Source organism: Odontesthes bonariensis, chromosome 22 (genome assembly GCF_027942865.1).
Source record: "Odontesthes bonariensis isolate fOdoBon6 chromosome 22, fOdoBon6.hap1, whole genome shotgun sequence".
In the NCBI taxonomy this organism is placed as follows: Eukaryota; Metazoa; Chordata; class Actinopteri; order Atheriniformes; family Atherinopsidae; genus Odontesthes; species Odontesthes bonariensis.
The window spans coordinates 26,691,678-26,711,457 of NC_134527.1; the positions used below are offsets into that span (position 1 = coordinate 26,691,678).

At 39.5% G+C, this 19,780-nt stretch overlaps 1 protein-coding gene across 1 annotated transcript; it reads left to right on the forward strand.

Moving 5' to 3' along the window:
- Positions 1-6,081: 6,081 nt before the first annotated feature.
- Positions 6,082-9,800, forward strand: cetn3 (centrin 3). The gene is made up of 5 exons (XM_075455344.1): positions 6,082-6,230; positions 7,024-7,159; positions 7,291-7,405; positions 7,483-7,674; positions 9,330-9,800. The coding sequence occupies exons 1-5, from the start codon at positions 6,214-6,216 to the stop codon at positions 9,371-9,373; spliced, it is 504 nt and encodes a 167-aa protein (XP_075311459.1). The 5' UTR covers positions 6,082-6,213; the 3' UTR covers positions 9,374-9,800.
- The last annotated feature ends 9,980 nt before the right edge of the window (positions 9,801-19,780 follow it).

Consider the following 19,780-nt stretch of genomic DNA (forward strand, 5'->3'; position numbering starts at 1 on the left):
CCATCACAACCCCCCACCTGTTTAACCTCAGCAGAGACAGGAGGCATGAAACACCACCTCTGTCTAAGAGGTGGAAGTCTGACAGACAGGAGTGCTGACTGGAGTTCAATCACAGGTTATTTCAGTTTTAAGAGGCATCTGCTTGTGTTTCTTTAGTTGAACAATATGATGTAGAAGTGTTGTACTTACATTCATGTTCCACAGATGAGAAACCTTCATTACCAGAATATATTTAGTGTTTTTGTTTGTTATGAAAAATACAAAAAACAATGTTTTTATCCACCCCTGATTTCCTTATATTTTATCAGGAAAACAGGAAAAAGCTGCAGTGATTTATTGAAACATGATGAAACATTAATATAAATACATTAAATAAGGCAATAAGACCTGTTGCCACTGATTTTCAGTCCTCTTCTTGTGTCATTTGGCATAACCCAGCCTTTTGTCCCTGTTTCCCTTCCTTAAGAATAGCTTCTTGACAGCCACCCTTCCACGGAGGTAATTTCTGATGAGGCTTGGGCCAACAGTAGATGGATCAAATGAAGGTCCAGATGCATCTCTCCTCTTTCTTAAGGACATCACTTTCAGATACTCTTCATCTGCTGTAGATAGTTTTTGAGGCCTGACACTTCTTCTTGTGTCCTCCACTTGTCCAGTTCCCTCAGATGTTTTAAGGACACACTACACACCATGATGAGATATGCCAAGTTCTGAGCTAATAGCTCTTTGGGAATCACCTTGTTGCTGCAAAAATACTATTTTCTGTCTGTCAAACTGTGTTATCTTTGGTATTTTTCATAGATGTAACTAAAGAAATGGGAACAATTTATGTGTCTGTGTGACAGGCTGCTAGTAAGAAAGTGCCTAGATCCAATTTAAAATGGCTTCTTTGCTAAGTTGTCTGTTATGTGTAGACACAACATTGGTTCATCCCTTGAGTTAGGAGCTTTTTTTCTGCTTGAATGATTCATAGGTCAGAGTTAAGTGGCTTAACAAAGAAAAAACACATTACTCTGAAAATGGTCAGTTTACAAGGACTGGACTGAAAATGAGTGAAAAAGCAGAAAAATGTCCAAAGAACAACTCTGAAAGACCTTCAGAAAGCCTGGAGAACTATTGATAAGGACCACTTTAAAGATTACAGGGAAATCATAAAGAAATGAGGGCTTGATCAGGACTCTGGATTAGGACTACTGTAGTTTAGATAAAACCCCTGTCGGAGCATACTCTGTAATGCTTTAAGCTTCTTAATGACCATTATTTCAAATATCTGTGCATGTGATGATTTGTTTTCACTTTACTTTTCTTATAGCACCGCCCTGAAGATGAGCTTCTTTTTGTGTGTAATGTCTCAGTGGTAAATCTAACCTCTGTGCTTCCACCCTGTTGGGAGCCCTGTAATATGAGTGTGAGCTGATGTGCCCCAAAATTATGACTCACCTTTATCTTTATATATCTTTAGATTTCTTTGTTCACTCTTTATTCTTGTTTTTACAAGTTCTTCTAATTCAGACTGTAATTTCAGCACAGGCTCATTATCACTCCACATTACATTTCACTTGCTGAATTGAATCTGTACAGATACTAAGTGCACGGAGGCTGAACCAAATTCATTTTCAGTCCACCAACAGATTAATTTTCATGATTTTGAGTGAAATATTTCCACAAGTCATGGTTGCAAGGGGGAGCATCTAACTGCATTATGGCAAGAGCACGAATGTCTCTACGACATTTCATCTATTCTTAAAAAATACAGCTGTGGCTAAAATTATATTCCGCTGTGAGCACAAGATTAGTCTGGTTGTTATTTGCAAAATCTTAAATCCATTAACTCCTTTTTTTCAAAGTCAAGGTCCAATTGAATTTACATGTGAGTAGGGTAAGTTGTTTTGTCTGAAAATACACAATGAGCATGTGTGCTGGGGACATTCCTTTTACACAGCCGACATAAAAACTAGCTTTAAGATCCCATCAGTCTTTAACTGAAGAGACAACCTCATTTATGAGGTATGATAAATCCAATGAGAAATAAATCCAAGAAATGGAACTCGTTAAGTTGTTTTGGAACAAATTGTCACGTACAGTTGTAACCACAGCATAATTTTTGTATAATTTCCTGCCTACTCTTCTTGTACACTCTTGTACACTCTACCCAACCGTAAGAGCCATCCAACAATCAGTGGTAAGGTAGAGTATACTGCTGGAAAGTTTAAAAAAGTTTGACAGAGAGATCTGTGGATTTTTCAAAGAAATGTTGACACTTTTTCTTGATCTGAATGGAGTTTATTTCAAAGCTGCATGCTACATATTTAACACTTTTTGAATAAGATGTTCTTATATGCACAAGGGGAATGATCTTTTGTAGAAGGGGGTGGTTCAGCTACATCAACAGATGTGGTCTAAGGAATCAGGTCAGTCCTGAAGTGCAAGTGTTTAAATCCTCTGTGTTTTCACTCAAGACGACACAAAGCAAAGACTTTGAGGAGGGCATATCAACCAGCTTTACGTCTTTCCTGTGATGAGGTAGCTTGTCTCCCAGCTGCTATCTCAGCATACACATGAGAAACAGGAGACACACTCTGAGATAAGCAGAGACCCAACGGCACCTATATCACACAGCACTGTCACAACTGGTGAGAACTCTCTGTGGGAAATACATGATAGTGCTGAAAAGGATGTGGTGAGTCAACAACGGACGACAAGTCTTTGAAAAGATTGAGGTGATGTGGACAGGGTGGATAAGCAGACAGCCCTGGAAAAATGTTTATCAGGAGTTTGTATCTTCCAAACACCTGAGACTAACACATGTAACACAAAGGATCCTAAGTAAAATAACTGGTTGAAATGTACATGTACAGGACATTCAGACAACTAATATATGATATAAATAACGTTGATTATCTTGTAACAAGGGTGCTTGTCAACATTAAGTGAAGAGTTGGGTCTTGTAGTTCATGTGTTGAATGCAGGATGGATGGGGAGGTGAAATGCTCGAGAGACTTTGACAACAATTACAAACGTTACACCCAGACAACTGGAAAAAGCCATTTGTATGGTGCTTCTGATCTGTATTGAGTTTGTAGCAATCGTGGCGAGAGGAGGGACAAACCATGAATTGGCCCTTAAGTGTACAGGAGTTGGTGAAACAAGACCAATCCACTTCAACTCCCAACCACAACATCTTACACGCCTGGTCAGATTCCCTGTGTGTCAGGTACTGCTGCTTTGTCAGGCTAGCTTGGTGAGACGAATCAACACTGAGGGCAACATTTAGCATCGATTTTGTATGTGTTTAGTTAACTTTGTGAGGTGCTTTAATCTAAACCTTTATGTTTGCCCAGCCCTAATCATCTAGTTTTGGTGCCTAAATCAAACTGAGTATTTTTCCCCCAAACTTAACCAAATAAATTTGCTGCCTAAAGCTAACCTAAGTTATGGTGTGTCTACAGCTAACTATGAAGCTTTGCTTAATGCCTTAATGTTAACTAACAAGTTTTGTTGTCCAAACCAAGTAGTTTTGGGGCCTAATCTTAAACTTGTGGTTAAGGTGACTAAAGCTAACCAACCAGTTTTACTGCCTCATCTTATCCAAGTGGTTTTGATACCGAAAGCTAACCATGTAGCTTTGCCACAGAAACCTAACCGAATAGTTTTGTTGCTTCATCAAATCCAAGTAGTTTCGATACCTCAAGCTAACAATGTGGTTTCTGTGCCTAAAGGTAACCAATAATTAATTAGTCTAATTACAGAGTCTAGAGAACCTAGCACTCATTTTGGACCCTAAGGCTAATGGAAATAATTTGTTGCCTAAACCTTACTGAGTAATTGCGTTGCCAACACAAACCAAATCATTCGGATTCCTAAATCATCTTGGGGATGTGGAAGAACTGGAGATTTTAGGTGTGAATGTGCAACTGACAAATCAGCAGAAATTATGTGACAACTGAAGTTAACATAAACAGAACTTAAAGGGACGTTTGGAATGTCAATAAAGACTGAGAACAGAGGGAGGGCCTTCAATTGTTAGTATCTTGAGCCTAATACAGTTCTATATTAGAATGTTACTGTACTTGGATTGAGAACATGAGATTATTGGCCTTACTTTCCTGCCTCTTTGTCAAACACACGGAAGTGATGTTTCTGTGTGTTTGAGTCTATTAAAGAGCTGAAAAGAATGACCTCTTAACACGATTTGTTTGCTGGTCTGCTGTGTATTGTTGCTCTTCTGTAGATTTGACTGATGGCAAACAACCCAACTTGAGTCTTAAACTTACCTGATTTGGAATTTGCATTAGGCTACTTTGTTTTTAGTATCAGTTTTTATTTTTAGTGTTAAAACTTTATTTGCAAATACAGCTTCTATGATATTCCAGCGAAGGCAAACAAAAATGAGATTTCAGTTTATAAAGTATCAGTCAAAGGTTGAGATAACTTTAGTAGTCTCAGGAGGTGTTTTCATCATACCTGCAATACACACCTTTAGCCGGCAGATATCAGTAATTATCCAGTTTGGATTCTAAACTGGTTACAGTTGGCTAAGAAATTGAAACGTACAAAACAAGATAAAGCATGTCAGATATGTTCTGTTTGGAGAGGCAAAAAGCTTCTTTGATGACTAATAATAACAGTTTCAAATACAACTTTGAATCCAAAGGATACAGGGGAGAGTTTAAAATTAAAATTGAAATAATAGCTGAAACTCATGAGAGAGGAAACTGTGATTAATGCAAAATACCCTGAAAAATATGCAAAAAAAAAAAAAGAAAACTCCAAGAAGAATCAATACACATCTCTAAATAACTGGTTTCTTCTATCCATTTAGAGGAAGTCTGTCCCAAGAAACACTTTTTCTAAAATATACTATCTAAGTTAATTATTCCAGTTGATTTTACAGGCCAATCTTATATTCTGTTGTGTCCTGGTTTACTCTTAGTCTCGTATTGCAATTTTGTACATGAAAATAAAGAATCAAAAATTTATCTTTTGAAGATACTAAATGAACACACATGGACAGGGAACTGACCACATGACCTGTTACATGTTGCAAAACTACAAAAAGAGATACAGTCGAGATATAACACACATTCGTCCAAAATCAATAAAACATGAACACAAATACACACAAAGCAACCACTGAAAAACACAGAGGGACTGCTATAAGATGCTAAACAGATACTAAACATATTCACGATGGTGCGAACAAGTATCCTCTTATATTCCATCAGTGAGAAGTATAGATAAGAAAAATTTCAATTATTAGTCAACTGATCAATTGAAATAATAATAAATTGGCCTAAGCATGTGTGGATTCTCTGGATACACCAGCTTTCTCTCACCATCCTAAAGCATGTTATTGTTAACTGGGAATGTGGGGACCATAACAAAATCTAATCTGTACTAATGTTGGATGGAACTGTTCAATCAGATATTGTGAGATATTGTGATATGTAGTACTCTGCAAATTTTGAGCCACTCCTTGTTTCTTAAAATATTTCCAGGAAAACAAGAAATAATTGCGGTGAAGTATTGAAACATGGTCAAACATAAATGTTTGTACATTTATAATGAGTTTTAAAGTGAACATTTGGTCTGAGCGCCGTCATTCTTCTACACAGTCTGATCCCTCTTAGACAAGCTTTATGTCATTTCTTTAAGTAGTCTTCAGGAATAGTTCCCTAGGCTTCTTGAAGGACATCCCAAAGCTCTTCTTTGGATGTTGGCTGCCTTTTGTTCCGTTCTCTGTCAAGATGATCCCACACTGCTTCCATAATGTTGAGGTCCGGGCTCTGGGGAGGATTCATCCCTCCATAAAACCTGTTGCCACCGATTTTTTTCCTCTAAAAATGGTCAGGCGGAAAATATAAAGAAATGAGGGCTGGATCAAGATTTTTGTACAGTGGCTAATAAATAATATGTTTTAAAAAATAAGTTTAATTTAGAACAACTTTGTTTCATCTTTCAAGCCTCTAATCTACACTCCAGTCCAGTAGGTGGCGGTAAAGCGCCTTTAGAAGGCTGTGGGGTAATTTGGACCAATCGGTGAACACTTTGCTGTTGTCTAGCGACCACTGACCAATGGAAATCTTTAGTATCATACCTCTGTGTTTAGTATGAGCGCGGATAAACGGAATTGTCGTTGAGTTGGAGGAAAGCTAACTGTGTGTATAAACCATAGACTGTAATTTAATTTTAAGAGCTTAACATCCACGCGGAATGAGTGTGTCTCTAAGGTAAGCGCTCTGCCACTGTTACTCCTGGAGTTTAACCGGTAAAGTTCAGTCCGGCGCCGTTAAACAGCTCTTAGCCTCGTTAGCAGCTGTTAGCATCTTTGGCTGCCTTTGATGAGTTTCAACCCTGTCTGAAGATGTTTCTCTGAGAAGTCCCAGTTTGCGGACGCGAAAATGTAATGTTTCGGGGAAACATATTGTACCATCTCCGACTACTACTCCGTTTGATAATGATATCATTAATTATATTCAGTTTTCTTACGTAGGCTGAGTCGGTATGAGGATAACTCCTCTTCATGCGTCTGTTTCACTGGCGTTAAGATTCATGGCTTGTTGACACATGTGCCGTTAAAGATTATCCTGATGAAGTGTGTAGTTTAGACCATTACTGGTGTATTGTTTTATCCAGCATCTTATCAAAAATGCGTGTTAATCTTTTACCTTTATGTAAAGTAGCTAAAACGCCGGTCATTTTATTTATTTCCCCAGTTTGCAGATCATACGGAGGCTGTGCATTTTATTGTACAGCTAATTGTCTTATCAAGGATGTAACTTCAATTTATTGCTCTTGAGTGTCTATAGGACAGTCTGCTTTCCCGGTTTGTTTTTTGGTAACAGCTAATGAAGATGTGATGCAGGTGAACAAAAGTGTCTGTCACCCAAAGAGCTTGAATAAGGACAACTTCACTAAGGTGAAAAGAAGTCCAAGCTGTAGGATTACAATGACCTTAATGATTCAAAGCCTACAGCGAAACTCTCACATTTGTGTTCGTTTGTCCATCTTGTGTCTTCGTAGAACTGAGCTCTCTGCTGACAAAACCAAGCGAAAGAAGAGGAGGGAGCTCACCGAGGACCAGAAACATGAAATCAAAGAAGCTTTTGATTTATTCGACACAGACAAAGATAAAGAGATCGACTATCACGAGCTGAAGGTGAGAAACCGAGAGGAGCCAGTTCATTTAAAAAAAAAAAGTTAAGGTGACATGCATAATCTGTGTAAATGTTTGTAAATACTTTTTATCACTCTAATCAATACCAAAATTACAATTTAAATGCTCACCAGGTGGCAATGCGCGCTCTTGGGTTCGAAGTGAAGAAAGTGGACGTTCTGAAGATTCTGAAGGATTACGACAGAGAGGGAAACGGCAAAATTACATATGAGGATTTCAGTGAAGTGGGTAAGTTTTGGAAGAGACGACTCCTCATCCTCAGTGAGAACTAATCCATTGATATTGTGTTTCATGTCCGCCCACAGTAACGGAGCGCATCTTGGAGCGAGACCCAAAAGAAGAGATCATGAAAGCTTTCAAGCTGTTTGACGATGACGAGTCCGGAAAGATCAGTCTGAGGAACCTGAGACGAGTCGCCCGGGAACTGGGCGAGAATATCAGTGACGAGGAGCTTCGCAGCATGATCGATGAGTTTGACGCTGACGGGGACGGAGAAAGTAAGTCTGCTGTTACTGTGTAGTTTCTAATCAGACTGAGAGCAGTTACACCTCCAGTGTTATTGGATCAGCATCTTAGTATCAGATGTTAACAGGCTCATTCTGTACACCCTCTCTAAATCCAGCCTCAGATGAACATCAACACTGTGTCTTTATTTATTGAACAAAAACTGAGACAGAACACAGGAACATCTCCACTTTGGTCTGGTCTGTCTTGTTGTCACCCAGAACTCAAATTAAATGGTGGACAAATAAATTTGACCTTATTGTAATTTTCAGACACTGTTTCACAGATTTTCTTCCATCACTTCACAAGCAACACACGACAGCAGAACAAAGATGCTAGAACAGCTCCTGATGAATTTATCGGCCGTAGCTACTGCCTTTCATTAGCTGCTTTCGGACAGAGCCGTTCTAAGAACACAGTTCTAAGAACTGTCCTACTCGAATTTCGTTCTGATAACTGTCCTTCCCCAGCGGAACTGTTTCAGTCTGCATTCGCAGATGAGTCGGGACCAGGTCGGGACTGATGCGCCGCGCGCAGCCGTCTGCGTCAGTGACGTGTTACTTTAGCCGTTTAGCGCCACATTCGACAACAAAACAAAACAAAACCCAGTAAAAGTAAGGAGAGAAGAAAAAACACCACAAAGAAGCTAATATGGAGAGCGGGGAGGCCACCGTGTTCATGGTCTGCATGATGGTGATATTAATCATGGACGATCACATCAGGCGTCTAATATCGAGGCTGGAAGAGCACACAGAGAGAGTCAGGAGACGAAGGATCGAGCGCAGGCGATACTTTCTCATTTCATGAAGTAAGAAAGGAGAGCAGAGCGCCGCAGACAAAGGAGACAAAGTGTAAGTTTAACTTATTAAACACCCGCCGGTTGTGTCCGTGTCGTATGAGTAAACATTTCAGCCGTGACAGCATGACAAGGGGCGTACCTACCGACCACCAAACACCTACGTCAGATGTGTTCTATAGAACCCTGAAAAGACCCGAGCTCGGAGAAGAGGCTGAAATGGTTATAGGAACTGAGGGCGATGGTCCCGAGTTCCTGTATGTCTGAATGCGGGAGAAAACGGCCCCGCGGATTAAAAGGTTATTAGAACTGCCAAAGGTTCCTAAGGTCCGAAAGCGGCTTTTGTCTTTCGTGGTGATAAACTGAACATTTTTGGGTTCTAAACTCTATAAGTCGTGCTTCCCCTGGTGGCTGCATACCTGAGTTTGTCTTATGTCATCTGTCTCGTTACCAAAGTATCTCCAAATGAATGACGTGTCGTTCTTTTTAGCCATGATTTCTTCTTCGCCCGCATTTTTCTCCTTCGTCCCTCTCCCTCCAGCCATTGCGACCTCTTGGGCTCCGTCTGAGTGGCCAAACATATTGACATGCAGAGCACATTCAAGCAGTCTTTGTGATGTCATGATGATGTTTAGTTTCCCATATGTTGTGCAGCCTTAAACCACAGTAACATGGACATTACCCTACGAGCTCCTGGTGTTGGCTTATTTATCTGCCTCTGCAAACCAGTACGACATCAGTCATGGTGAAGAGTCTTCTAACTTTCCCCTCATCAGATAGTCTGACGTTTTCCATCATTTAGTTGTCTTGGTCATCGACCATCTGACTGGCCTTGTTTCCCTTCTTTCTCAGTAAACCAGGACGAGTTCCTCACCATCATGACCGGAGACTCCTGAGCAGCTTTTCGAACCTTTGGGTTGAATTCTTCGTTCACTTTGAAGCTGAGTGACGCACAGTTTCCCCTCGAGAAGCTGAAGTGGACTGGACTGTTTCATTAACCCGGAGTTTTTTTTTTAACTTGATTCATTGCTTAAGAGCTCTGGCCTGTTTGAGAGGTCCAATATAGTCCTCAGCTGTGTCCTGCTGGTCTGTAAGTGTTGTTGACTGTTCTTTGTCCTCATGAAGTGTTAAGAGACAGATTCACGCTCGTTTAGGTGATTCAACTGTTAGAAACAACTGTTATGGGGATAAATACATGAAAAAATTATTCAATCCTTAACACACACATTTAATAGCTTGTTTTGACTGTTGTATTTGTAGTTTACATGCGAGTGTTTGAATGTGCTATTTATTTTTTACACAATAAATTGTTTTTCAAGCAAATCTCATAAAACCTTTATTTATAATCTTCAGTTTACATCACAACAGGTTAATTCAGAAAGTAACAGCAATAAATCCTTAGAAGTGAGTGTACGTCATCTTCATTAGCTAAGCTGTTAGAATTAGCTACTACAAAAGGAAAAAAACATCAAATAAACCATGAGGAATTATTTCTCAGATGATCAATATAAATCAAAATTATTATCCCATGGAGGTCTGGATTTAGAATCACTAAATAAAAGTGGAAGAAGTGTCATCACACAATGACAAAAATATTACAGGCTGATCCAATTTCAGGGGAAATTCCTCAAGACAAGTCAAAATGAGGCTCAGTAGTGTGTGTGTGTGTGTGTGTGTGTGTGTGTGTGTGGCCTCCACATGCCTGTAGGAACTCCCTACAACGCCTGGGCATGCTCCTGATGAGGCAGCGGATGTTCTCCTGAGGGATCTCCTCCCAGACCTGGATTAAAGCACCAGTCAACTCCTGGACAGTCTGTGGTGCAATGTGGCGTTGGTGGATGGAACGAGACACGATGTCCCAGATGTGCTCTATTGGATTCAGGTCTGGGGAACAGGCACGCCAGTCCATAGCATCAATGCCTTTATCATGCAGGAACTGCCGACACACTTAAGCTGCATGAAAGCTGTGCATTATCATGCACCAGAAGGAACCCAGGGCCAATTGCACCAGCATATGGTCTCACAATGGGTCTGAGGATCTCATCCCGGTACCTCTGGCTAGCACATGGAAGGCTGTGGGGCCCTCCAAAGAAATGCCTCCCCACACCACCGCCAAACCGGTCATGCTGGAGGATGTTGCAGGCAGCAGAACGTTCTCCACGGCATCTCCAGACTCTGTCACATGTGTTCAGTGTGAACTGCTCTCATTCGTGAAGAGCACAGGGCGCTAATGGCGAATCTCCCAATCTTGGTGTTCTCTGGAAAATGCCAATCCCTTGTACGGTGTTGGGCTGTAAGCACAAGCCGCACTTGTGGACGTCAGACATGCATGGAGTCTGTTTCTGACAGTTTGAGCAGAAAAATTCATATTAGTCGCCTGCTGGAGGTCATTTTGCAGTGCTCCTCCTGTTCCTCCCTGCACAAAGGAGGAGGTAGCGGTCCTGCTGCTGGGTTGTTGCCCTCCTAGTCTTCCACGTCTCCTGATATCTCCTCCATGCTCTGGACACTGTGCTGAGAGACACAGCAAACCTTCTTGCCACAGCTCGCATTGATGTGCCATCCTGGATGAGCTGCGCTACCTGAGAAACTTCTGGGGGTTGTAAACACCGCCTCATGCTCTAGGGGTGAGAGCACTGACAAAATGCAAAAGCGACCAAGTCTTCAGCCAGAAAGGATGAGAACAGAGAAATGGTCTGTGGTCACCACCTGCAGAACCACTCCTTTATAGGGGTTGTCTTGCTAAATGCCTCTCATTTCCACCTGTTGTCTGTTCCATTTGCACAACAGTAGGTGAAATTGATTCACAATCAGTGTTGCTTCCTAACTGGACAGGTTGAATTTCACAGAGTTTGACTTGGAGTTACATTGTGTTGTTTAGGTGTTCCCTTCATTTTGAGCAGTGTAGTTTATCCACTGGGCTTTTATATCCTCTCAGGCTGCTGGTAGATGGAAGATGCATGCTCTACGGACAATGAGTCAAATTTTGTTGGAGTCATTTTCAGCTGCAGTTTTTGGACAAATGGAGAAAATGGCAGCAACACGATTAATGCATGCAGACTAGTAGACAACACATTCACCAACACTGCAGCTCAACACAAAGCAGTGAATGAGCCATGCTTAGTTAAAAGAAAACTACAATGGATAAAGATAGAAACCCTGAAGCAGACCCTCCTTTTTGTTGTGTTTTTAACCAGTAAATTACATGTCCGGACTCGTAGTAAAAGAAAATAAACTGCACTTTTAGGTTCAATGTTTTAATAAGCCAGAGTCATACCTACAGTTTCCTCAGTAGATAATAAAACATGTTGTTTGACTTCCTGCTGAACCTTTACTGTCCACAAGATGGAGTCATTCACTCATGACAACACCTAAGCACTGAGGAGCTGATCAGGAAATCAAAGCTGCAGTCTGATGTGAGGACAAAGATTCAAGTAGATCAAGCTAAAAGTGAAAAAATATTACATAAAAACTCTTCTCTCTGGGGTTTTGTGGGCTCCACTGACCTTTATTTACACTCAGACGACAGGAACGTAGGCAGAGAAAGGCATACAGCAAAAAGCCACGGGCCAGGACTAAAATCTGGTCATCCTGTGACTTTCAGCCTTAATACATGAGGTGTCCGTGTAACAGATGAGCTTCTTGCCACCTCAACTTTTTTTTAACAACTATATTATAGTATTGTGCATAAGTCTTGATCCAGTTATGATTTCTTTATATATTTAAAGAAAAACAGAAAGATAGCTGTTGTGAATGAATGAAACATGTTCAAACATAAATATAAATACAGAATATGAGGCAGAAACAGAGTTTGTACAATTCTAAGGAGCTTTAAAGTGAATATTTGCTCTAAGCACCTTTATTCTTCAACACAGCCTGAGCCCTCTTAGATAAGCTTTGTGTCATTTCTTTAAGTAGTCTTCAGGAATAGTTCTCCAGGCTTCTTGAAGGACATCCCAAAGCTCTTATTTGGATGTTGGCTGCCTTTTGTTCCGTTCTCTGCCAAGATGATCCCACACTGCTTCAATAATATTGAGGTCCGGGCTCTGGGGAGGATTCATCCCTCCATAAGACCTGTTGTCACTGATTTTCAGTCCACTTCTTGTGTCATTTGGCACAGCTCAGCCTTTTTCTCCCTGTTTCCCTTCCTTGAGAATGGCTTCTTGACAGCCATCCTTCCACAGAGGTTATTTCTGATGAGGCTTGGGCCAACAGTAGATGGATCAACTGAAGGTCCAGATGCATCTCTCAGGTCCTGTGTCAGGACTTTGCTGGGTTTTTCCTCTTTCTTAAGGACATCACTTTCAGATACTTTTCATCTGCTGTAGATAGTTTTTTAGGCCTGACATTTCTTCATTTGTCCTCCACTTGTCCAGTTTCCTCAAATGTTTTAAGGACATACTGCACACCATGCTCATTTATGCCAAGTTTTCAGCTAATAGCTTTTTGGGAATCACCTTGTAGCTGCAAAAATCCTATTTTCTGTCTGTCAAACTGTGTTATCTTTGGTGTTTTTCATAGATGCAACTAAGTAAATGGGAACAAATTATGTGTCTTTGTGACAGGCTGCTAGTAACAAAGTGCCAAAAGATCCAATTTAAAATTACTTCTTTGCTACGTTGTCTGTTAGGTGTAGACACAAAACTGGTTCATCCCTTGAGTTAGGAGCCTTTTTTCTGCTTGAATGATTCATAGGTCAGAGTTAAGTGGCCTAAAATCACTTTCTTCTGAAAATGGTCGGGTACAAGGACTGGACTGAAAATGAGTGAAACAGCAGAAAATATCCAAAGAAAAACTCTGAAAGACCTTCAGAAAGCCTGGAGAACTATTGATCAAGACCACTTTAAAGATTAGTAGCTTAATTCTTGCTTTAAAATATGAAGGAAACCCATAATAAATTGATTATGGAGATGTCGACACTGGAAAGGGAACAAATAAAATCTTCCAGTTACTTTCATAAAAGTCAGTTTGTGTATTTTCTTTCTTTCTTTTTATGTCTTCATCTGGAAACATGACTTTTAATTTTGCTGTTTCCTTTTATTTCAGAACAGATAAAAACTGGAAAATGACAAAAGATTCAAAGTAGAACCTGAACGTTTGGTTTATAAGATTTCTTTCTTTCTTCTTGATAAGTGGGCACTTTATGGATTATTTTTTTGCTATTTATTCTGAACTTAAAGCAAAATAAACGGCACAAAAGTAATTTTCTCATTTGATATATTTGCCGTTGACAGTTGAATGTTGTTTAGCCTTTTCAAAAAGTAAATGAAGCATCAACAGTTCAACAAATGATGCAATAATGTCAAATATTTAAGAATTAGAGTGTTTTCTTTTTGTTTTGTCATAATTAATGTAAAAAACTTAAAGGTAATAGACTAGAATTGTTTTCATGTTGGCTTCTCAGGTTTGAAACAAAGGGCTCATACTGTTCTGAGTAAACATCCTCATATTACAAATTTGACGCCGGTGCTGATGTATGCGCTGACATGACGAGGGCAGTTTGTGAGGGCTCCTATCGCACACTTTACTCACAACGCAGATGCAGAAAACGCACCACAAACCCTGTTTAGGCGGCTCCCTGTGAGCACCCTGTCATTAGTCTCCCCGCAGGCCTTTGCATACGGCTTCAGATCAGGGCCTGTGGTGGGGAGCTGACTGTCTGCTCGGCTTTTCATCTGTCTGCTGCTCACATGACGGAGAGGGCTGTGGTTCGCTAACCCAGTTTGCTTTGGTAATAACTGGAGCCAATCACACAATGACAGAGTGGAGGACTGTGGTTTTTCTGCAGTGAAACAAAGTTGAAGTATCAGAGGGAGACGAATGAAAGTGAAGCGGTGATAAAAGGCTGTGTGTGTGTGTCTGCTGAAGGTCAGCACCAGTGTGGGTTATCACAACCCGCATCTGGTCGTTACCGTGGGTTTGAGACTCGCCCTTGCTCTGGCACATGCTCAGCTGTTGGTCCCTGGACCAGAGCAACACATGCTCCAGAAATAACCCAGCCCAGTTCCTCCCCAGTTACAACCTCAAAGTCGCCCCCCTGTGGTTTCCACTGTATGACCACACTGACAAACACACACACACACACACACTCTTTTGTGTTGCTAGTAATAATCTGTGTTGATGAGTTTTCTAAAAATACCGGAGACCAGCTGACCTCGCCAGGCTCTGACTGCTCTTTGGTTTATAGGTAACGGCGTCGCTTCTCCAGTTTTAGACGAGCTGACGGGATGAGGGCGCGTTTACTGGAGGAATTCTGACTTTGTGTACTGTTGCTTGAATTGAGAAACTATTCAGTTAATTAGTATCCAGCAAAGAGAAAGTCGCTAGCAGGACTGTAAATAATCAATATGATATAATACTAAAGCAACAAACTGTTTCAGAGCTGCCTGACCCAGAGTCCTGACCCGGAGTCCTGACCCGGAGTCCTGACCCAGAGTCCTGACCCAGAGTCCTGATCCAGAGTCCTGATCCAGAGTCCTGATCCAGCCATCATTTCTTTCTGACTTTCCTGTAGTCTTTTAAGGTGGTCTTGATCAATTGTTTTCCAGACTTTCTGAAGGTCTTTCAGAGTTGTTCTTTGGACATTTTTCTGCTTTTTCACTCATTTTCAGTCCAGTCCTTGTACCTGACCATTTTCAGAGTAATGTGTTTTTTCTTTGTTAAGCCACTTAAAGCTGCCGTCGGCGACTTTTTTTTAGTCATATTAGTTTGAACTGTCATGGGATTCTGGAAGTAGAATATTAAATAGCTGTTTAGGAAAAATCCCGAATTCTGTAACTCCCTCTAAAGCCTGTAATCGTGCTTGCAAAAATCGAGCGCTCCCGGCTGTTTTTAACCAATCATGTTAGGTTTATTATTAATCTATTATCTGAGCAGAACAGTCACCAACCACGTCTTCCATGCTGAGCGTGAGTCTGCCCCCAGCTTGTGTGCGCGCACACTGGTGTGAACTCACGTGCACAACCTCGTCCACAGAGGGGGAGGGACCTGAAAGTTGTATCAGTTCGAATTTTCCTACTTTAGACTCGGAATTTTGAAAACCTGCCGACGGCAGCTTTAACTCTGACCTATGAATCATTCAAGCAGAAAAAAGGTTCCTAACTCAAGGGATGAACCAGTGTTGTGTCTACACATAACATACAACTTAGAAAAGAAGTATTTTTAATTGTATCTTTTGGCACTTTGTCACTAGCAGCCTGTCACAAAGACACATCATTTGTTCCCAATTTTTTTATTTGCATCTATGAAAAACACCAAAGATAACACAGTTTGACAGACAGAAAATAGGATTTTTGCAGCAACAAGGTGATTCCCAAATAACTGTGGCCTAAAAAAAATATCTACAGCAGATGTACAGTAAGAAAGAGGAAAAAATCCAGCAAAGACCTGACACAGGACCTGAGAGATGCATCTGGACCTTCAGCTGATCCATCGACTGTTGGCCCAAGCCTCATCAGAAATGGTCTCCATGGAAGGGGGGCTGTCAAGAAGCCATTCTTAAGGAAGAGAAACAGGGAGAAAAGGCTGAGCTATGCCAAATGACACAAAGTGTTTATACAGACGACTTCATATTTGTCTGATTAAATTCATCGTGTGTGTTTTAATGTGGTTTTTTTAAAGGATGTCGTAGCATCTAGCTGTGACCTTCCTCCCTACCGAGCGCGTAAGAAAAATGTATTTGGTTCTGAAAAATAAGAAAACAAAATGTCTTTTCTAGATGGCTGGATCACAGACAAGAATGGCCATGGATTTTTTAAAAATTTATTATATATGATAACGACTTATTATTTCGTTATCTCAATATAACAAAGATTGCTTTCTCTAGATAACAAATTAATTTATAATGTTTTCGTCTAAGTCCATGGCCGTTCTCGGCTTCCGTATAAACGAGCATAAAGTCACTCAAGAATTTCAGCAATTTTTTAGACAGTTCGTACTTGATTTTTAGAAGTTTTTTTGTTTAAAAAGGCAGTGAAAAGATAACAAAATACTTCTTACATGAACTGAAAATTGTCCCTTCAGCTTTGGAAATTAGACCCAACACATGTACACAAATACTGAATTTCAGCGTAGTTTATTTATCAATGGGATTGACATCTATAGTTTTTAATGGCCATTTTATCGAAAATATATAAAACAATGCCTTTCTGCACAGTTTTTTATGTTATATTTAGGAATTTTGAATGTTTCATTAATTTTTGAGTACAGGACTTTTACGTTGCTGGTATACTCGAGTCAAAACAGACTAAATCAGAGTTTTGTGTATCTGTATGTTTGTGCAGAGAGTGCCTTTAAATGGTCTGATTGATAACTAGTGTCAGAGTTCAGATTGTGTTTCCACCTGTCAGTCATTAGGTGAAGCTATGCCGACCATGTGACAACTCTTGACCTCTAACCTCAGCTGAGACGTGATGGGGCAAAGACCGCAGGGCTGTTTCCTGCCAGCTTTGGTTTGATCTGTCCACCAGAGAGGACAATATATCAATAATAGAGGAAGAAAATGCAGTTTTGAAGTTTTACCTAGTCAAAAGTTTCCATCTTTTATAAGTAAAAACAAAGATGTGATTAAAAAAGTTGAGACAAAGTGAAAATTTGGGCACAAAGAGGAAGAAGTATGAGATTTAAAATCAAATAATAATATCAAGATTTGGACTTTTCATCCATTATCTAATAATTCTGACCTAAAATCTTCTGTTTCTGAAATAATTTGTCATCATGAGTGTGTTACAAAAATATTAAATAAGTTAAAATTCTGAGATTAAATAGTCTAATGCTGAATCGCGTGAATTATGATCAATAATTAAAGTGTAAATTCTGCGAGAAAATGAGAACATGACTTTTATTTTTTTATTTAAAAATCAATATTATTAAGTATAAACTAAGTGAAAGAGTTTTCTAAATCAAGATTATGATGGAAGAACTCAGTTGTTTGAGTAAATTAAACTAAACAGTTCTGACGGAGATAAAAAAATTCTTCAGTTTGAGTCTTTTTTGTCATAATTTAGATTTAGTGAGTGAAAATTCTGCAAAATAAAATATGTATTCTGACAAATGAAGGCTAAACTGTTACAGAAAATTAAAATTTCAACTTGTTTTGACAGAATATAAAAGTCAAAGGATTATTAAATTTCAGATTTTCTGAATAAAGATTATCACATCAAGAATTTCAGTTTTAAATTAAATTGTCTCACAATTTAGACATTTTGCTTGTTCATTAAGTTTTAGACAAAATCCACAAGTATGAAATTTAAAATAATAAAATAAAGTCAAATTGATGTTTTTCTAAATTTGATTGATTTATTTCGTGAAAACTGATGCAGTTTTAACGATGTGAGAAAATATCAAATTGATACAATTATATTATGCTGTTATTCCAAGTCTTGATTTTGATTTATTAAATCATGCCTCCATCTTTTGTAACAGATGATGATAGAGCTGATGATGATTAAGAAATGTCTCCCGTAGTAATGAGCGATTTTAACGGGCGTCAGCTGGTCATGTGACACCCGTGTAGAGGCGGATGCTGTGACCTTTGACCTCGCCCTTAAGAATGACCTTAACCTACGCAACGTCAATCAGTTAAACTGCATTGTAAAATGACCGGCATCTCAAACAGCTCATCACCGTTTTCTATTATTATTATTATTATTATTATCAATGAACCTTTTAAACCATTCTTTCTTATTCACGTTACACACTGATAAATGAATTAATTTGTGAAAATTGATCGTCCTTGTGAAGTATCTTTCAGAATTTCCACTTCTGTTTTTACACAAATACAATAAAAACTCAACACAGTCTTGGTACACTTCATTATTTTCTGCAGAGGGGAGAAAAATGGTTAATTTATAATATTTTGGTTGTAACTAAGAGCATCTATAATCAAAACTCTATAAAGTTTCACTCATTGCTCTTTCTCATATGTGAAAATTAGCTTTTTAAATGAGTTTAAAGATGACATATTGTGTAAAAATCACTTCTTCCTCTTCCAGCGAGCATAAATTAGGGTGTGTGAAGTCACCAGCAAGTGTAAAACTCCCCATAAACACAACGTGGTATTTTTTTAGTTCCCCTTTGTTTGAAAGTTACTCATTTAACGAGTTGTTCTACATTTCAAAAGTACATCACTCCTTAAGTTGTCTCCACCTCCTCTACTAAGCCCTGCCCACTCACATCCACCCTGCAAGACGGATGAAGCCAGCTTCTGGTGGAAATGCTCTGCTGTCGGCTGTACTGAGGAGCATGCATCTTCCATCTACCAGCAGCCTCAGAGGATATAAGAGCCCAGTGGATAAACTATATCTGAGGGTAATGTTCCAGCAGATTTAGCTAAAGACTGTGTATGTGCAGCAACCACTTTTCATCGGACTGTTTTAACAACTTGGTCCAGTTCAACACTGGACTGAAGAAACTGAGCCACAAAGAGGGATCAGTTCCAACCCTCAGAGCCTGAACTTCAGAGCAGGGAAATGGAAGTATCTGAGAAATAATTCCTTATGGTTTTTTAGTGATTCATTTTTTCCTTTAGCAGCAGGTAACGCTAACACCTTAGCTAAGGAAGATGACGTACACCAACTTCTAAGGAGTTATTACTGTTACTTTCTGAAAGATGAACATTATTGTTGCAACATTACTTTTTTAACTGAAGCTTTGCAGTTGAACGGTTACATTCTGTAACTCAGACAACCTGCAGCTGTGTGGATAAGGTGTGTTTTCAACACAACACCGGTCCTCTCCTCACTCCTGTTGCCACATTGAACGCCGTGTACCGCACCCGGTGTGTTAGCATTAAATTATCAGCACGTTTCTGATAAAGATGTAGGTCTCCAGTAGCTGCTGACCTCACCAAAAGGGTGGGGTTGAGCACCTGCTTAGTCTCCACCCTGAAAACAGACTGTTAACAAAGACGTGTCAAAACAGGGCTGAGATAAGAGCCACTTTAACCAACAAATATTTTGAACAAAGTCTGTCTCAAACATCTCAATAAGACCTCAAAATTTAGTTAAATTGTTAGAGTATAATGGGACATCTTCAAGTTTTGTGTTTAGACTTATAATAAACCCAAAAATGAAGCGTTTGAATGTGTCACTGTAACTTCTGGAAAACTGAAGAGCAGTCAACTGATGACAGAAATTAATCTGCAGTTATTACTTGTATCAGCTAAACTTTGTATCAGCTGGTTTTAATTCTACTTCTAATTAGGCCTTCACATTTAATCGAATTTTAATCTCATAGATAAGTACAGCTGAGTATCATCAGCATAGCAATGGAAATGTATGCCATGCTGTCTAATAATGTTACCTAAT

Bases quoted from the DNA above. Each gene is read 5' to 3' on its own strand.
- cetn3 (XM_075455344.1), top strand. The intron at 7,160-7,290 runs GTGAGAAACCGA...AATGCTCACCAG, and splicing joins TCGACTATCACGAGCTGAAG to GTGGCAATGCGCGCTCTTGG. The intron at 7,406-7,482 runs GTAAGTTTTGGA...GTCCGCCCACAG, and splicing joins TGAGGATTTCAGTGAAGTGG to TAACGGAGCGCATCTTGGAG.